The sequence below is a fragment of the Nicotiana attenuata genome, chromosome 6, assembly GCF_001879085.1.
Source record: "Nicotiana attenuata strain UT chromosome 6, NIATTr2, whole genome shotgun sequence".
In the NCBI taxonomy this organism is placed as follows: Eukaryota; Viridiplantae; Streptophyta; class Magnoliopsida; order Solanales; family Solanaceae; genus Nicotiana; species Nicotiana attenuata.
In genome coordinates this window covers 39,273,757-39,291,668 of record NC_031994.1, presented here as the reverse complement: position 1 = coordinate 39,291,668, position 17,912 = coordinate 39,273,757, and the positions used below count along the sequence as shown (strand labels likewise).

At 38.9% G+C, this 17,912-nt stretch overlaps 1 protein-coding gene across 7 annotated transcripts; it reads left to right on the top strand.

The window, feature by feature from the left end:
* On the top strand, positions 540-12,140 carry LOC109226864 (RNA-binding protein 2-like). Of its 7 annotated transcripts, none has more exons than XR_002068171.1 (8): positions 540-898; positions 3,590-3,711; positions 3,787-4,021; positions 4,098-4,159; positions 4,336-4,417; positions 10,830-10,909; positions 11,273-11,356; positions 11,496-12,140. XR_002068171.1 is itself a non-coding variant. In XM_019391753.1 (7 exons), exons 1-6 carry the CDS (start codon positions 805-807, stop codon positions 8,668-8,670), a joined length of 699 nt encoding a protein of 232 aa, XP_019247298.1. In that variant the 5' UTR covers positions 540-804; the 3' UTR covers positions 8,671-8,688; positions 8,795-9,195. The 7 variants fall into 7 exon arrangements, 3 of the variants coding, with proteins under 3 accessions (XP_019247298.1, XP_019247300.1, XP_019247299.1); XR_002068170.1 differs by having other exon boundaries at positions 10,827-10,909; positions 11,281-11,356; XR_002068168.1 differs by having other exon boundaries at positions 10,827-10,909.

The following is a 17,912-nucleotide window of genomic DNA, read 5'->3' as shown; positions in this document are numbered from 1 at the left end:
GATATTAGAATGTAAGAGATTTGAGAGAGAAGATTGAGTTTTTGTGGGAAAAAATGAAGAAGAATGGGGGGTATTTATAGTAAGAAAATAGGACCAAAGTGACAAATATTAAAGTTAGGGGTTATATTAAAAGGTTTGGGGGGAGGAGGGGAGGGGGTTGGGGGTGGTTTTGGGGGGTGTGGGGGCCTTTTGGACCGTTGGCAACGGCCATTTTAGCAATTTAAGCCATTGGCCAACGACTAGTTTGTAAATAAAAAAAAAAAACAGGCGGGACGGGACGGGACGGGACGCGACGCGGGACGGGACGGGACGGGACGCGGGACGGGACGGGACGAAACGGGACGGGACAAACGGGACGAAACGGGCGTCCCGTCCCGTCCCGTGTCCCGCGTAACATTGGCCCATCCCGTTGAATTTTTAGCGGGACGGGACGGGACGGGACGGGACGGGACCGGGACGGGTCGGCCCGTCCCGTTGGACAGCCATACACACCCTAAATCTTACCACATACGTAAAACTTTTTCCCTTTTAGTAAATGAAAATAGGATTAAATTACATACGTAACCCTTTTTCCCTTCTAGAGTTAAATTCGTCATTTCCTTCGCCAATAAATAAAGGCGGATCCTCTTTTGGCTCTTTTTTTCCATTCATTTTGTTGTCCTTAATTTATCGAACTCGCAGAGCAGCTCGAGAAAGGGCGCAGCGCTTTCCCTTTTCTCCTTCGATTTTAATCGAAATTGAATTCACCCTTTTCGTTACTTGTTGTCTCTCTCTCTTCCTCTCTCCCACAGACAGTGTAGTGACATGGCGGATGCTTACTGGAGGTACACCAGCGGTGGGCAGCAGGCGGCGGCTCTTCCTCCTCAACTCGTCGCAAAACGTCCTCGCACCGAATATGGTATCTTAATCAACTCCCGCTCTCTTTTTATGTCTAAATAATTCGAGATCTCTGCGTATTTTTTCTCAACTTAGGGTTTGTAAAAGCTAGGGTTTATTCATTTACTACCTTTTTCAGTCAAGAACTTTACCTTTGTGGCTTTTCATGTGTTTGAGGAGATAATTATGGTAGGAATTGGAAGAATACTCACCAAAATGTCCTGGGTATTGCTGAAGTAAGAGTAGGAAATAAAAAAAATGGTACTTTTGGTATTTTGTTATTGGTATCGCTAAAGGGAAAAATGACCCAAAAATGTGATAGCTATGGCCTATGTTAGGTATCGGAAGCGTACTTGCCAAAAGTGATTTTAGTTGTTGCAAGTAAGAGGAGGAAATAGGAAATTCCAGTATTTGCTTATAGTCCATCTAAAGTGTATAATGGCAAAAAGATCGACAGTTATGATAGGGATTGGAACAATACTCAAGAGTTCATTGGTATTGCTGGAGTAAGAGGAGGAAATAAAAATTGTAGAATCTGGTTATAGGCCCCTCTAAAGCGGAAAATGGTCAGAAGATTGACGGGTAAATTAGGGGTTGGAAGAATACCTTAGTAGGAAGGGGAGTTGGTATTGCATGCTATAAAAAGTTTCCCCTTAGGGGAAAAAAGGTTAGAGAGATTGGCAACACAAATCATAAATTGTGGTATTGTTGATGGACAAGAATAGGAAACACGTGATGTTATAGTGGAGCCCGAACTTAGGGATTAAGTTGGAGAGGTAAAAACAAGTTGGAATATGATTATCTCATTAAGCCTTGTATGTGATTAAGACAATCAATGTTATAATACGTATACTAGAAATACGATTAGGTGCATAAACTGGAACTAAATTTTGAGAAGATATGGACACATTGGTCTAAGAGTTTCTAGGGGACCAACATATTTTTAGTAGGAAAGATCTGAATAGTCAGACTGATTCGGCCAAGTACACAATGAAAGTGGTTTGGTACCAGAACTGATGAAGCAAAGACTATAATAAAGGTGAAAGACTATACTAGAGGTTGCTTTAACTTATGATTTACTTGTAGCTACACATATCTAAAAGAGAGAAACTCTCACCTAATAATACTTGAGAGTGAGATAATCATAGTTGAACAAACTTTATCCTTTTCCGAAGACGTGATAGAACAACATATAAGGAATTGCGATATTGTACCAAGAGAAGCTGTGGCAGCCTATCATAAACTGGTGGTGTTGGATGTAAAGCAAAAAAGAAGAGTTAGAAAGTTGACGAGTTACAAACAACCGAGATTTCGGTGGTGGGAACTAAAAGGCACAAACTAGTTAGCATTTCAAGAAAAACGATAGTGGAAAAACTGTATGGGAATGGAGACATCATGTGGAAGTAAATGTCAAGTTGCATTAAGAAAGTAGCAAGTGACGTGTTAGGAGTGTCTAAATTTTTATGACCTCGACCACAAGATGTGGGTGGTGGAATGCGGAGGTGCAAAGAGCTACTGAAATAAAACGAGAGTTCAGCGGGAAGTTACCAAAAGCACAAGTTGGAAAAGCCTTTGAAAAGTATAAAAGAGCTAAGAGGAAAGCTCAAAAGTCCATTACCAAAGCTCGAGAAGAAGTGCTAGATTGCTTGTAACAAAAGTTAGGGATTCAAGAATGGGAGAAACAAATGTATATAGCAGACACCCGAGAGAGAAGATCATAAGAACTTAAGCCAGTTGAAGTGTACTAAAGACGATTCTAAAAAAGTGTTGTTTGGAGATATTGAGATCACAAAGAGAGATAGAGAGGCTATTTTAATCAATTGCTCTTGAATCACTAGGATGACTTTATCAATCTCCATGCATGTTTTTCCAATAGAAACTTTAGCTAATCTTGTCGAATTAGGCAAGTAGAAGTAAATGATACCATGAAAATATGCAGAGTAGAAAAGTATGTAGTCCATATTTGAAGTGTATTGCATTTGTTGCGAGGTGGTAGGATGTTCCATGAGCGGAGAACGAGTACATTGATTCCAATATGTAGAACAAAGGAGATATTCAAAGTTGTGCAAACTATTGTGGCTATGAGCAATACAATAATAATTTAGAAAAGAGTAATAGGACGTAGCCTGGGGACACTACAAGAGTGATAGAGAACCAATTCGATTTATGTCTAAAGGATGCACCGGTTTGTAGGACCTATCCAAGAATTTCTAGTGCTAGAGAAACTAAGTTTTATAATATTGGACGGATATGGGTTTAAATGAACTATGTGAACAATAATGATTCATATAGCCAATCCCAACTTGCTTAAGATTGATGTGTAGTCATGTTGTATTTATATAGATAGAAAGTACGGAAGTGCAATGATATTATTGGCTTGGTTGTGTTAGCCCACAGACATTGGTACTAAAGATTCGTAAATTGTAACTCTGCATGACCACAATTTCTTTCACCTAACTAGACCGTTAACTCTTTTCTCGAGGAAAACTAGGAGTCTAGGATAAAAATCGTGTCAAGTAGCTGGCTTGGTTTCTATTTTGCTATCTTTTGCCCATGCTGATGGTTGTTGCACTTCAATTAGCTTCATTTACTATTCTTTGCTTGTTTGTTTGTGGTCATATATTACCCGAAAAAAGATTATTTCTTTGACACATAATTTAGTGCTTGTTTCTCTCTTTCTGTAATTAATTTCTTTTGATGTTGCCCTTTGTAGATGTTCCAAGTGGTCCTGAGTTTCCTGGCTATTATGGCCGTGATGATGAAAGGGGAATGCCTCGTGTCATTAGAGACACAGATCCTATAGAAGCATCCTATGAGCGCTACCTCCGTAGTGGGGTAATTCATTTTTATTTTCTTTTGTGCGTGTTTCCTCGATACTGTATAGGTCTAATGTATTGGTAAAATTTCCAGCAAATTTCCTCCCATGTTGCCAGTGAGTCTGCAAGATCCATAAATAGTGGAATTAGTGGCCATCCTATTGAAGATCCACGTGTTATGGGGATCGGGGGACCCGACCCGCTGGCTTTAAAAAGCAGGAATGTTGGAATGGTAGGTGGCAGACCAGAAATTTCCCTTCCTCCGGATGCTAGCAGTACATTGTTTGTAGAGGGTTTGCCTGCGGATTGTACAAGAAGAGAGGTGTCACGTATCCTTGTGCGGTCTGCTTCGCTGTTTTATTGTTATACGTCCTATTCTACTTTCTCCTTGACTTTTGTTTGCAGATATATTTCGCCCTTTTGTAGGTTACAAAGAAGTAAGGCTGGTACCAAAAGGATCGCGGCATGTAAGAATACCTTTTGCATCTTATCTTACTTCAACAACAACAACAATTACGCCTCATGCAATATGAATCCTCATGCATCTTATCTTACTTCGTCCAAAAAAAAACCTTTTGCATCTAGCAAGGCCTAGTTCTATATACTGTTACTTTGAAATTCACTGCACTATCGACTTATGCAGCACGGAGGTGATCCTTTGATTCTTTGCTTTGTTGATTTCGTGACTCCACTTCATGCAGCTGCTGCAATGGATGCCTTGCAAGGTGAGCTTGACGCACCCTTCTATTTTGACATACCCATCTGTAGTCTTATATCATGACTGCTAGTAATACAGTTAACGTTCATATTCTTTCATCTTTTGGTAGCCCGTAGAAACAATTATAAGAATACCTTTTGCATCTTATCTTACTTCGACGCCAACAACTATGCCTCAGTCCCAAACAAGTTGGGTTGGCGATATGAATCCTCATGTATCTTATCTTACTTCGTCCAAAAAAAAAAAGAAGAAAAGAAGCCTTCTGCATCTATCAAGACCTAGTTCTGTTAATCCACTGCACTATCAATTTATGCAGCCCTGTAGAAACATCTATAAGAATGAGGTTTTCAAAGTTTAAACAAGAGCATAAACAAATATTTTTTGCTTCTAAGTTGCAATATTAATATCACCTACAATTCGTGGTGGATCAGATTACTTAAACTTGAGACCAGGAAGAATAGTTTCCGTTTGCAGGCTTGTCAGTCAGCTCACATTCTTGATTGTTGTGTGGTCTTGCATTTAGTAATCCTTAATAAATGAGGAAGTTAGCTCAAGTGTTGATGTCTCCTTGATGGCCTGCTAGGCTTTTCCCTTCTTTATTTCACTAGGTGCGCCATATACCCAGTACTTTATATATTTTCCAGTATGCAATATAAATACGTCCTTGCCTTCCTTGTGGAACATAAGAGGCTCCAGTGCTCCCTAGGGAAAAGTAGCTTTGTAGCCTAACCTATCAAGGTAGTATAGTTTTATTGTATTGTATTCTGTCATTCTTAGGGGTGAGTAATCCATATGCAATCCTGTCAAATTGCGCCACAAGTCGTGATTACTTTCAAAAACCTCTACAATAGACTACTCACTCCTAAACTCAATACTCTTTTTTTTTCCCTTGGGAATAAGGTTAGCTCATACTATTCATTTATGATCCATGAAAGTCTATTCTAAGTAGACTGATATCTCGGCCAAGGAACGATTTCTTTTCCGAGTTTGATTCACCAGGGTCATCCTCTTTGTATTTTACCTGATAATGCTGGTTCCTCCCTCTTGGTTTCAATTTCTCCTTATTCTTTCCAGCCTTCTGAATGCCCATACTGACTTGTCTCCTCTACAAGTTATTTTCTTATATATTTGAGGAATACTTGTACATGCGAAGTGACACTGACACCACTTCCTGAATTTGTGGTGATCCTTAGGCATTAGGCCATATTTGAGCATTTTCGGTAGATCTTTCTCAAACGTATTTCACCTCAAAAAGTGGAAATCGTGGTTTTACCAGTTCTTTTTACTTTTTTTTGGTGGTAATAAACTGTGAAAGATTACCATTAACGAACGAAGTATGTACAAACATCTAGGAAGATTACCGTAATAGATGGACCCCAAAACAGCCAGATAACCTCTCATTCTAGTTACATAAACTATGTATCCAGTATTGACATTTCTTTGCTCTTTTCGAGTTTCCTATCCAATCTATTCTAACCCCTAATTTCCTTTTGTATTTATGCTATTACATAACTGGTATTTACACAAGAATTCCTGAAAATCCTCCAATTTCTAGCTTGCCAAGTGTAATAGATCATTTCTCCCCATATAGCGCCCACTGTCTCTTTTTTAAACTGAGTCAGTTTCCTCCTTTTAAGCCAGTGTATACTCTGTTTTGCATCGGCTTTTACTATACGTACACCAGCCCAAGCCCCTAGTGCATTTCTCACTTCAGAGATCCAACTACAATCAGCAAATAGATGATAGCTTGTTTCAATACTACCTGCTTCACATAAGCACCGTTGTCACTGTCCATTGGATGTATTCAGCCTGTACATCCTCTCCTTAGTAAGTAGCATCTTGATTTCCTAGCCACACTATCATCCACTGTCTTGGCTGCATAACTGAACTCCATACTAAATCAGCTTCCTTCATTCTTGTAATAGTTCCCAGCACAGCTAAATAGCTACTTGTCACTGAGTAATTTCCTTTAGCAGTCAGGCTGTATGTTCCATTTTGGTACCGCTCTTGCATCTGACCCTTCAGAGAGTTTAGTTTTTTCCAGTACCAGCAACAATCTTGTGGTGGTATGTGACTCCAAATATCCCCTTTTGCTTTCATATAAACCTGATTTACTCATTTTACCCATAGGACATCTTTCTCTTTTCTGTCAATTGCCATAATAGTTTTCCCATTGATGCTACATCCCATTTCCTGCAATTCTTTATGTTCAAACCCCCAAATTTCTTAGGGACACAGACTCTTTGTCCCATGATACCAGTGCAACTTTTCTCTTCTCTTCAGAGCTCCCCCATAAGTACTATCTACATTTTCTGTCCACCTCTTTCAATACACTGAGGGAGGATGAATACAGCTCCCCAAAAGTATTATATAGAGAAAAGCACTGCATTGATAGTTTGTAGTCTTCCAGCATAGGATAAGTGCTTGGAGTATGCTTCATTAATTCTGACTGTAATCTTTTCAGCTAGTGTAATCAAATGTCGTATCTGTTCTTATTAGTTTAATATCTGATGTGTGGGCCATCGGCTCACACGATATTAACTCTTTTTACTTTTTGTTGTCAGAGCTCTTGATAAAAACTTCTCCATGTATTCTTTAGTGCTGACATGGGTACCTCATACTGAGTGCTGGTTGTAGAGAATCCTCATTTTTCATCAGATAAACAAAATGCTAAATACTGTGAATATTCTAAAAATTTTAAGGTGGAGCAGAGTCTGAGAGTTTGTAGCTCTGTAAATTACCGAGCCTCTTAATTACCTTATGGTGCTGTTTCTGGACAAAGACCTACTGCTTATGGATTAGTGTATAAACAGTGTCACCGCTTCACCAATTGTCGACTTTGGTGGAAGAATGCAACTTTAACTATCATTTTCTAATATTACGAAGTCTAACGGCTAACTGATAAAAGGTAAAGAAAGATCATGATTCCTTGGTGAAGGATCTGACATAATATTGGCTGGCGGATATGTGTTCCATTTGATGTATGGCTTTGCTTTTCTGCTCTAGGCTTTTTCTCCTTTTTCAATTGCTGTTTCTTTTTTCTTTTTCCTTTTTCTTGCACTGCTCTTTTGGCGTTCCTGAGGATTCATATGGTGGGTCACAACTATTTTGGGGTTGAGTTAATTGACTGATCGTTTACTCTTTTGGCATTCCCTTTAGGCACCATTGATTATGCATAGCTTGTCATTGTAAGGCCTTTTGGTTTATTACAGACCCAATTTCTGGCTTGTCAACTATTCTTTGATTTTGCCAAAAGTCAAAAGAGGTAATGGTGCTATAGAATTCTAATTAAGATGAGTAATTGTGCAGTGGGTTGTAATTTAGTTATTGGCTTGTGGAATTATCCTCCAAACCAGTTGCCATGAAATCAATAAATTTCTGGAACTGAAAAGAGGAAAAAAGGGGGAAAAGATGGTGATTTTTGGCAATCGTTAAAGTTTAAGTCTGATTCTATCTACTCAAAGTCAACGCATGAGCAATGATTTTGAAATTGGCACTGCTTGCTTAATAATTTGGGGAATGTTACAGGAGATTACATAAACTCCAAATTTGACTCCTCTGAGGACCAAGACTTTGTTTATGCGTTCTGTTAACTTTTAACTTCTTATTTACAAAAAAAAATTAAATCTTTTGAGTCTTTTGGTAAGAGACAATTTTAATGGGGAACAGCTTGTAGATGCTTTGTGGGAACAAACCATTTTATATACGTTGAGTGTGATGATCCTTTAGGTAAATGTTATATGCACTGAACAAGATTAGTTTATCTCGGCGTTGCTGTCTCCGAGGCTCAATCTAATAATTTAGGCTCACTCCTCCCTGCCCTACCACCTCTTCTGTAGCCCTTTCATCCTATTTCATGTTGTGAATTGCATGTTAAGATCTTTGCCTTGGCAATTAAAGGGGCACTAAACTTTCATAAAAGTTGAAGGACGTTTGCAGACTGCACTATTGCGCGGCTCTGCATGTGCCTTTGAGTCTGCCATATACCTTTTTCGTCAATTGGTTGCATAACGAAACTTTTTCTGCTTGATAGCAACTCCATGTCCAATTGTTGGGCAATGCATGCACAACATCACATTTTTGCTGGTGTATATTTGAGTCGTCAGTGAAAGAGAAATTTGTTCCGCTGGTGAGGTAGTAAAACTAAATCTTGCAGGTTATAGATTCGACGAGCATGACCGTGATTCGGTCAGCTTAAGGCTGCAATATGCTCGCAATCCTGGTGCGAGGTCAGGTGGTGGGAATCGCGGAAAACGTTAAAACTATGCGTCTTTACAGGTGACATGCTAGACTTCCATGCGCTTGACCCTTTATTATCGATGGCCATAACATATGCTAGACATTCATAGATCAAACTAAATTGTGGAACTATACTTCTGTGTAGGACTTGCCCAAGTTTGGAGATTTATGATACTTAGAGACGTTATGCCGGCTTCGCAGTTTCGTGTGCGACGTGTTTCTCTGATCAGGGGCTTTCGTTAGGACCAGCTTGAAATTGCTGGGTTTTCTTTATCCGGGGGAGGAAGTGATAGTTGCGATAAAGCGTTTAGCTTTCGTTTCAACCTCAATTTTCTGCCTCGACTTTACTGGACCCACGCGTTGTTAAATTTCATATCTGGACAGACAAGAGATGATATTGCTTGAATCTTGCGTTTAGGATGTTACAATGTACGTGTAATGTTAAGTGGAGTTGCTGCATAGTAGTTCTAAAAGTTGTTTGTTCGATCATGCCATGAATTGTTTGAATTCATTTTTAAATCACTAAAACACTTATGATTTAGTAGACGTTGCAGGGTGTTGTATGATGGGCATTAACATCTGCTCTGTTCATGAAAGGCTGGGAGGCTTTTCGTGTCAATTTTGTTGTTAGTTGCTATCATTTAGGCGTGGAGACTTTTAAGGTTGACGGAAACAAAGAAAATCAAATACTTGCTAGAAGTGTCTGTGCCTTCCCATGGTTCCATCTGTTGATGGTTTTGGTTACCTTATCCAAGTAAAACTTTTCTAATAGGAACTAGAGAAACTATTTCTATTATTTTTTTTTTTGGGTTTGGGGTGGGGTTTGGGGGGGGGGGGTTGGCACTGGTGGTAAGGGTTTATTTGGAGTCTATGAAAGCATTTACAATTGTACTTCGAGAGTCCCATGTTACTTCAATGTGTGTATTCCATCCTTTTGTGGTTGGTATATGACTCTTGAGGGCAAAAAAGTAGTCGACTTTCCTAGTATTTTCATCCATGCATACCATCGACTATCACTGTGATTGCTGTTTGTTTATTTTCTTCATTCTTGAAATTTGCAGAGTCAGTAAAATCTAACTTCGTTGTTAACGGTTGATGTACTTGGTTATGTGGCTCAAGTTGAGTTGTTTTATGTGGATTCATCACATGGTTAAAAGTCTGCGCGGCATGCTCATTCTATTACAAAGCAATGGACTGCCTTTATTTTTGTATAACTTTATTTTCACTTTTATCATATCAAAGCATGATAGTCTGTGATGTTATATATTGTCAAACTTTCACCACCAAAGGATGTGCTGCAGCAGCGGATGGGGCCGTTCTTTCCTCAACCATAGGTCTTGATTTCGAGCCCTGGGTATAAAAATCCTTGGTAGGGAGCGTTCACCCCCGAATGGGGGCCCTACGCGGGGCGAATTCGGATATAGCACAGAACACCGGTTAGGAAACCAAAAATATATATACTGTCAAACTTCCCGCAATATTTGACTAATGAATGAATTTTTGCTGTAAAGCCTGGAGCTGGGAACTCACCGTGGATAAAATACGTAACAGAAAGAAAATACATAGGCAGATGACTTTGGGTGAAAAGGACTGTAAAAAGCGTACCCCATGAAGGTTTTTGAGCCATTATCTGGTTGTCTATAATGTGCTCAGATTTTTTGTGATGTTCCTTGATCATTTATATTTCCTTTTTTTTGGAAAATCCAAAAAAATAATGAAAAATAAAAAATAAAAGGAAACGAGGAAAGCATCACCCAGTAATAACTACATATTTTTATTTATTTGTTAAAGAACTGTTAAAGACGGCTAAAGTATTTTCTTAATAGGAAATTCTGGAGTGGTTAATGTGTAAATAGTCGAACAGTTTTCAAAATGCATAAGCCCACTTTGACTAGTCAAATAAAAAAAATTTAATCTGCCTAATATAAGAAGTAAGGGTCATGACGCTCTTTTTCAATCGAGTTGTGTGAAACCGTCTAAAAGCATGTCAATGTATAGTGTCACCTGCTAATTCCGATGGGCTAATGTCTTAATATTAGGGGATTATTTCGTATATACTCCATTTTAAAGGATTATTTCGTAGCTTGTAACATGCTAAATTAACACAAGATCGACCAATTATTATTTTTGTTTTAAAAAAACTGACACTGACGCCTGATTTCTTGTTGATGGTCTAGAAGGGAGCTACTGAATCCTATCCATGGCAGTGTTACAAGAAGATTTCGCTGATCTGTTTATGCGACTCACATATCGGCTGCTGGTAAGCTTCATTGGAAGAAGTCACTTGGTTTTAGTCCTGCATTGCTTGTCATATAATTTCTTTTACCATTCTTTAAGTACTTGTTAATTTGAGGACTACCCTTTTTTTTTTCCTCCAAAAGTTATATTTCTCGAATTCAATCAAGAAAAGAGTCCCAAAATACCTTTGTTTTTTGGTTGGAAAAATCAAGTGATTTTACATGTTTGCTTAGGAATTTATGCATGTTTATAATTACTTAGGATGTTCTGGTTGGTGAATGATTAGAAGCTTATTAAATATCTAGCTACCTAACTTGAGTTGAGTAATTGCTGCCTTCTTAAAGAAAAAAGGTATTGTTTTGACCTTGTTGCTCTATGTACGTAGAACTGCAGGTGTTTATAGCTTTTGGCTGGATAATATTTTTCCTCAAGAGAGATGTCGTGGCCTGACAGTTTAATCGTTATCCAGGTAGCAGCATGCATGATTATATGAGACTTCACTAGAATTTTCCTTAGGGTATTCAACAACAACTTATATATAGTGATGTATGGATTTGGTTTGGAATGATTAGTTGGTCACATGATTTTGGAAAACATTTTTGGTGCAGGGTCATGTATGTAAAAGAGAAGGGAGGGCGGCCTAATGCGGACACATGAGTTGTTCCTCATAGCCATTAATTACAGCTTTGCTTATTGGGAGAAATTCAAAAATAACCTGATTTACGAGTGTCATTCAAAAATGTCACAGTTTTAAAAATAATTAAATTTTATCCACTTTTCATGTAAAGAAAAATCTGAACGAAAACACTGTTCAAAATCCGGAAAGATACTCCTGTATAATATACTTATGGTGGAACTCTAGTATAATATACCGGTGCAGCATAATATACTGGAATTTTTCGCATGTTGGAGTTTCAGCATAATATGCTGGAAGTTCATACACAGGTGCACCTATCTCCAGTATATTATGCTGAAACTTTCCGTGTTGCACCAAAATAGTGGCTATTCTCCAATGATTTTGCAAACACTGGTTATTTTTGGATCACCAGTCCGAAAACTGGCTAGCCCGTGCTATTTTTACTTGCTTATTTTATCCTGGTTAAGCAATTTTGGTTACAATTGCATTGTACCCTGTGGCTGGTCCATCTATTGCCACTGCCAATGTAGTAGCTGATTCCATACTTGTAATTTATGTGTTCATCCTTGTAATGAACAACTTTACAATGCCCAAACCTTTTTTCTTCTTGCGTCTCTAATGTTTTTATGAAACTCTGTCCGTCCATAAAGCTGGCCTATGTGGCTATTTGCAATCTGACGCTTTCTCTGTAGAATTTTGATAATTTACGCGTAGCATATCTTAAGATATATTTCGCAAGTTAAAGTAATTGCTAGGTTGGCACATGTATTGGCAAATGTTATCGAGACCAAAAGATCCTCTGCATGTGCAATTGTCAAGATTCAATAATGCACAAAACTTCCAAGATTGAATTATGCATCATAAATTAGGGATACACAAAACTAACACCTCATTATTAGAACAAATAATATGCCATCAATGTGAACAAGAAGAAGACTCGATGCTTTAGCAACATTGCAAATTAATAAAGAAGAATGTGCAATGCCACATAGGATAAAAAAATGTAGTTAAAATAGGCACAGACCATAAAGAGCAAGATTTAGTTTGCACATGTCTGGATTCTCAGAAGGCTAAAGTCAGCTTCATATGGGTAAAGACAAATAACAATGCTGTTGCATGGCATGTTCGAGTTATTAAAATAGTTGCTTATTTGATCATTGGAATATTTTCCTTATACAAAGGTATTTACAGGAACTTGGTCGTAGCTCTCGTGTGGCCATAGATTTTGGCTTTATTTTTGAAAAAAAATATTGTTTGTTTATGAAATATCATCCGATGAATGGTTATACAATGGTGGTCCTTATGAACTAATTGTTGTACATTTTTTACTTGGCGTAGCTTGTTACATGGATCGTGGTGGGAGCTTAGTTTCCGTCTGGGTATGCGAACTTTGATTGTTGTTACATATTCAGCTCCTGTTGCAGCTGTTACCGCAGTTTTCTTGATCTACCCAATCGGTCAAGGAAGTTTTTCTGATGGTATGCCTTTGGGAATCTCTGGTACTTTTAATTTCATGATTGTATTCCAAGCTGAGCACAACAACCTTATGCACCCATTTCACATGGTAGGCATAGCTGGTGTATGTGGCGGCTCCCTATTCAATGGTATGCATGATTCTTTGGTGACTTCTAGTTTGATGAGGGAAACCACAAAAAATGAATCTGCTAATGAAGGTTACAAATTCAGTCAAGAGGAAGAAACGTATAACATCGTAGTCGCTCATGGTTTTTTGGCCGATTGATCTTCCAATATACTAGTTTCAACAACTCTCGTTCGTTATACTTCTTCCTAACTGCTTGGCCTGTAGTAGGTATCTGGTTTACCGCTTTAGGTATCAGCACTATGGCTTTCAACCTAAATGGTTTCATTTTCAACCAATCTGTAGTTGACAGTCAATGTCGTGTATTTAATACTTGCGCTAATATCATTAACCGTGCTAATCTTGGTATGGAAGTTATGCACGAACGTAATCCTCACAACTTCCCTCTAGACCTAGCTGCTATCGAAGCTCCATCTATAAATGGATAAGATCCCAGTTTAGTCTATATGAGGTTTTGAAAAGAAATGAGCAATAATTATTTTCTTGTTCTATCAAGAGGGTGCTATTGCTCCTTTTTTCTTTTTTTCTTTTTATTCATTTACTAGTATTTTACTTACATAGATTTTTTTGTTTACATAATAGTAAAAGAAGGATAGGTTATTTGCTTGTAGTTATTCATGATTGAGTATTCTATTTTGATTTTGTATTTATTTAAAATTGTAGAAATATCACTTGTTTCTCTTCGTGCTAATGTTACTATATCTTTTTGATATTGATTTCAAAAAAAACAATCTAATTTTGACTTCATATTCTTATCTTTGAAATAATAATATCATTGAAATAAGAAAGAAGGGAAATATTCGAACTTGAATCTTTTGTTTTCTAATTTAAATAATGTGACGCCGGAATGTAAGTAGGCGAGGGGGCGGATTGTCACGACCCAGATTTCCCACCCTCGAGGGTCGTGATGGCGCCTACTAATAGGAGCTAGGCAAGCCAACTTAATTAACAAATTCATTAAACACATGTTCCTTTTTAACAATTAATGGCATTAAATAAAGGCGACGGAATTAAAAACATTAGCGGAAGTCTTAAATTTATATAACTGAATAAAATATAGAAATTCCAACATACGTCTCTACCCCGGGACTGGAGTCACACACTCACGAACATCTAAGGAGTACTACATACAAAGTCTGAAAGAAACATAATCTGTTTATCTCGGGTACAATGAGATGACAACCAAATGTAAAGATAGAAGGGAGACGCCGGGCCTGCGGACGCCTGCAAGCTACCTCGGGTCTCTCTGGACTGAAGGTTCGCCCCCGTGCTAATGCTGTTGCTGCTGCTCGATACCTGGACCTGTGCAAAAATGCACAAAGTGTAGCATCAACACAACCGACCCCATGTGCTGGTAAGTGCCTAGCCTAACCCCGGCGAAGTAGTGACGAGGCTAGACTGGACCCCACATAAACCTGTGCAATTATAAATATACAACGAAAATCGAAGTACAAGGCAACTAACAGTATGGGAGGGGAAACATGCTGTGGGGAGATAACAAGATTAACAGTAAATCCGAAGTAACCAATCTAGGTGCAATTTACAATTTAAAGCGAACAAGAAACTAATACCAACACTAAACACATTTGCATCAATAACTGTTACGGCGTGCAACCCGATCCACAATTATCACTGTTGCGGCGTGCAACCCGATCCACAATTATCACTGTTGCGGCGTGCAACCCGATCCACAATTATCACTGTTGCGGCGTGCAACCCGATCCACATACAACATTGTTGCGGCGCGCAACCCGATCCGTAATGTATACCTCTCAACCTTGCCCAAGCAACAGTCACAAATAAAGGGCAAGGGAGTAAACAAGTATTTGGAAAGAAATCCCAACAAGGGTACACAAATAACCAATAATAACCATGCAAGAGTAAATCGTTATTTCTCTTTTTCTTTCATTTTCATATCCTAACTCTCATTAGCACTCTTGTCAAGCTCTAAGGCATTTCTCATTTCACATGCTATCACCATTTGTATTTCAGACCGAGCCAATGCTCCACAAAGTTCTACAATCACAATATCTTTCACAATGTGCTTACCACGTATAGAAGCCATCAATGACATGGAAGGCATAACAATATCCAAACAACTCACATATAAGGACTCACGGTCATGCTAGACCCCAATGTATAGGAACTTGTCACCATGCCTATACATCGTACTCGATCATTTAGCAATTAGCAAACAAGACTCGGCTCCTATTCCCTCAAGCTAGGGTTAAACCAAACACTTACCTCAACTTCCACAGCCAATACAATCCTCCACAACCGCTTTTCCTCTCGAATTCGGCTCCAACTCGACCAAATCTATGCAATAAGGACTTCATGATAGCAATATGTGCTAAACAAATCAAACCCAATGACTAATTATAGCTTTTTCATCAATTTACCCCAAAAGGTCAAAAATGCCCCCAGGCCCACATGGTCAAAACCCGAGGTTCGAACCAAAACCCGTTTACCCATTCCCCCATGAACTCAAATATGTAAGTTATTTTGGAATCGGACCCCGAATTGAGGTCCAAAACCCCCAATTTTAGAAAACCTAGGTTCTACCCTAAATTCCCAATTCCCCCATTAAAATCTTTGTTTTGAAGTTGAAATTATATTTAAGGATGTTAAGGAGTAAAGAAAATCAGTTAGAAAACAGTTACCAATCGTTTTGAAGAAGTGGAATCGTTTGGAAAATCGCCTCTTAGGTTTTGAGTTTTGAAAGAGTGAAAAATGACTGAAAATCCCGACTTTATATACTGTGCTGAAGACTAGCGCGGACCGCACAAAAATGCACCGCGGCTGCGCCGAGGAAGGGAAGAAAATGACTCTCTGAACCTACCCAGCGCGGACCGCACTGATTTGGTGCGCGGCCGCGCTGGTTGGATGGACCCAAGACCCACTCTCTGAATCTCCCAGTGGACCGCACTGATTTGGTGCGCGGCCGCGCTGGTTGACCTAGAATGCACTGGCCCTCTGAACCTAGCCACGCGGACCGCGCAGAAATGACCGCGGCCGCGTTGGGGGCCTGCAACACCTGGACCTGCAACCATCTGATATTTCTAGCCTAAGACCTCCCGGGACCTACTCAAAGCTCACCCGAGCCCTCGGGGCTCCCAACCGAACATACATATAAACTCAAAAATATCCTACGGACTCATCCGTGCGATCAAATCGTCCAAACAACATCATAATCATCAAATTAGGCCTCAAGACCCAGGATTTCCTTCCAATTTCCATAAAACATCAAGTTTAGAGTTTTTAGTCCAAAACACGTCAAACGACGTCCAAATTCAACCAAACTTTACAGAAAGTACTTAAGCCGTATATAAGACTTGTACCGGGCGTCGGAACCAAAATACGAGCCCGATACCACAGTCTTTTAATCAAATTCCATTTCCAATTTCCTTAATTATTTCCAGAAAACAATTTCACACAAAAATTCATTCCTCGGACTCGAGACCTCGGAATTTGATTCCGGGCACACCCGCAAGTCTCGTATTTTCCTACGGACCCTCCGGGACTATCGAATCACGAGTCCGGGCCCGTTTGCCCAAAACGTTGACCGAAGTCAAACTTAATCAATTAAAACATCAGAATTTATTATTTTTCTCACAAATTCATATTTAAACGTTCCGGCTACGCGCCCGGACTGCGCACACAAACTCGAGGCAACCCCCAAGTGAGGTTTTTACGGCCTCAGAAATACAGAGCGAGTAGGAATACAGGCGATGACCCTCGTCACACGGATGTAGCCAAGTGAATCAAGGCAGTGGATTGTGAATCCACCATGCGCGGGTTTAATTTTCGTCGTTCGCCCATAATTCATAAATATTAGATAAATGATTGGATACAAAGAAATTTTTTTAGTGAACACGTCACAAGCTTACTCCATTTTATTTTTTGTAAAAATGAAAAATTTAATTTGATTTTCTCTCCTATTTACTACGACGACGAAAAATCAAATTATCACTATATTTATTCCTTTTTCTACTTCTTCTACCAAGTGGAGAATAACCTCAAGTGGTTGTGGGTTTTTTCTATCAATTGGGGCTTTCCCTTCACCCACCCCATGGGGGTGGTCTACAGGGTTCATAAATACTCCTGTTACTACCGGACGCTTACCTAACCAATGCTTAGATCCGGCTCTACCCAAATTTTTTCTGGTTCACCCCAACATTCTCCACTTGTCTGACTGTTGCTGAGCAGTTTTTGGATATCAAACGGACCTCCCAGAAGGTAATCATGTTCTGGGGAAAAAATCCAAAAGTTTTCAAGTTCCCAGAAACTGATTAGGGCAGTTTTTGGGTGAATTTTTTTCTTCCACTCACAATACTTCAAATTTTCTTCAAATAGAATGCATGTCCAAACACAAGTTCAACTTTCAAAATTTATTTTTTAACACAATTTCAAATTTTTTTTTTCAAGTTTCAATCAAATCTATGTCCAAACGCTAGCTTAGTCTCTTGCAACTACCATGTTTTGAGTCTATCAAGAGTGCCATCATACTATAATTTAGTTTCGAAGTCTCCTCAATTTGTTTCTAATGACATTCATTGTCATCCCTGCTCTTATTTTCATGAAGAGCACGTAATATTTTTTTCATAGTTGCAAACCATATAAAGATGATGTGATAGTGATACTTTAGGTTGATGCGGTATCCCAATTAAGCTAGCGATGCATACAATTTTTTCTTTCTTTCGGCAAATATACCAATGCTGCAAAATATTGAAAAATTCATTAAAAACAAAAACAGTCATGTGAATTCAACCAAGTCTAATTTAGAAACAT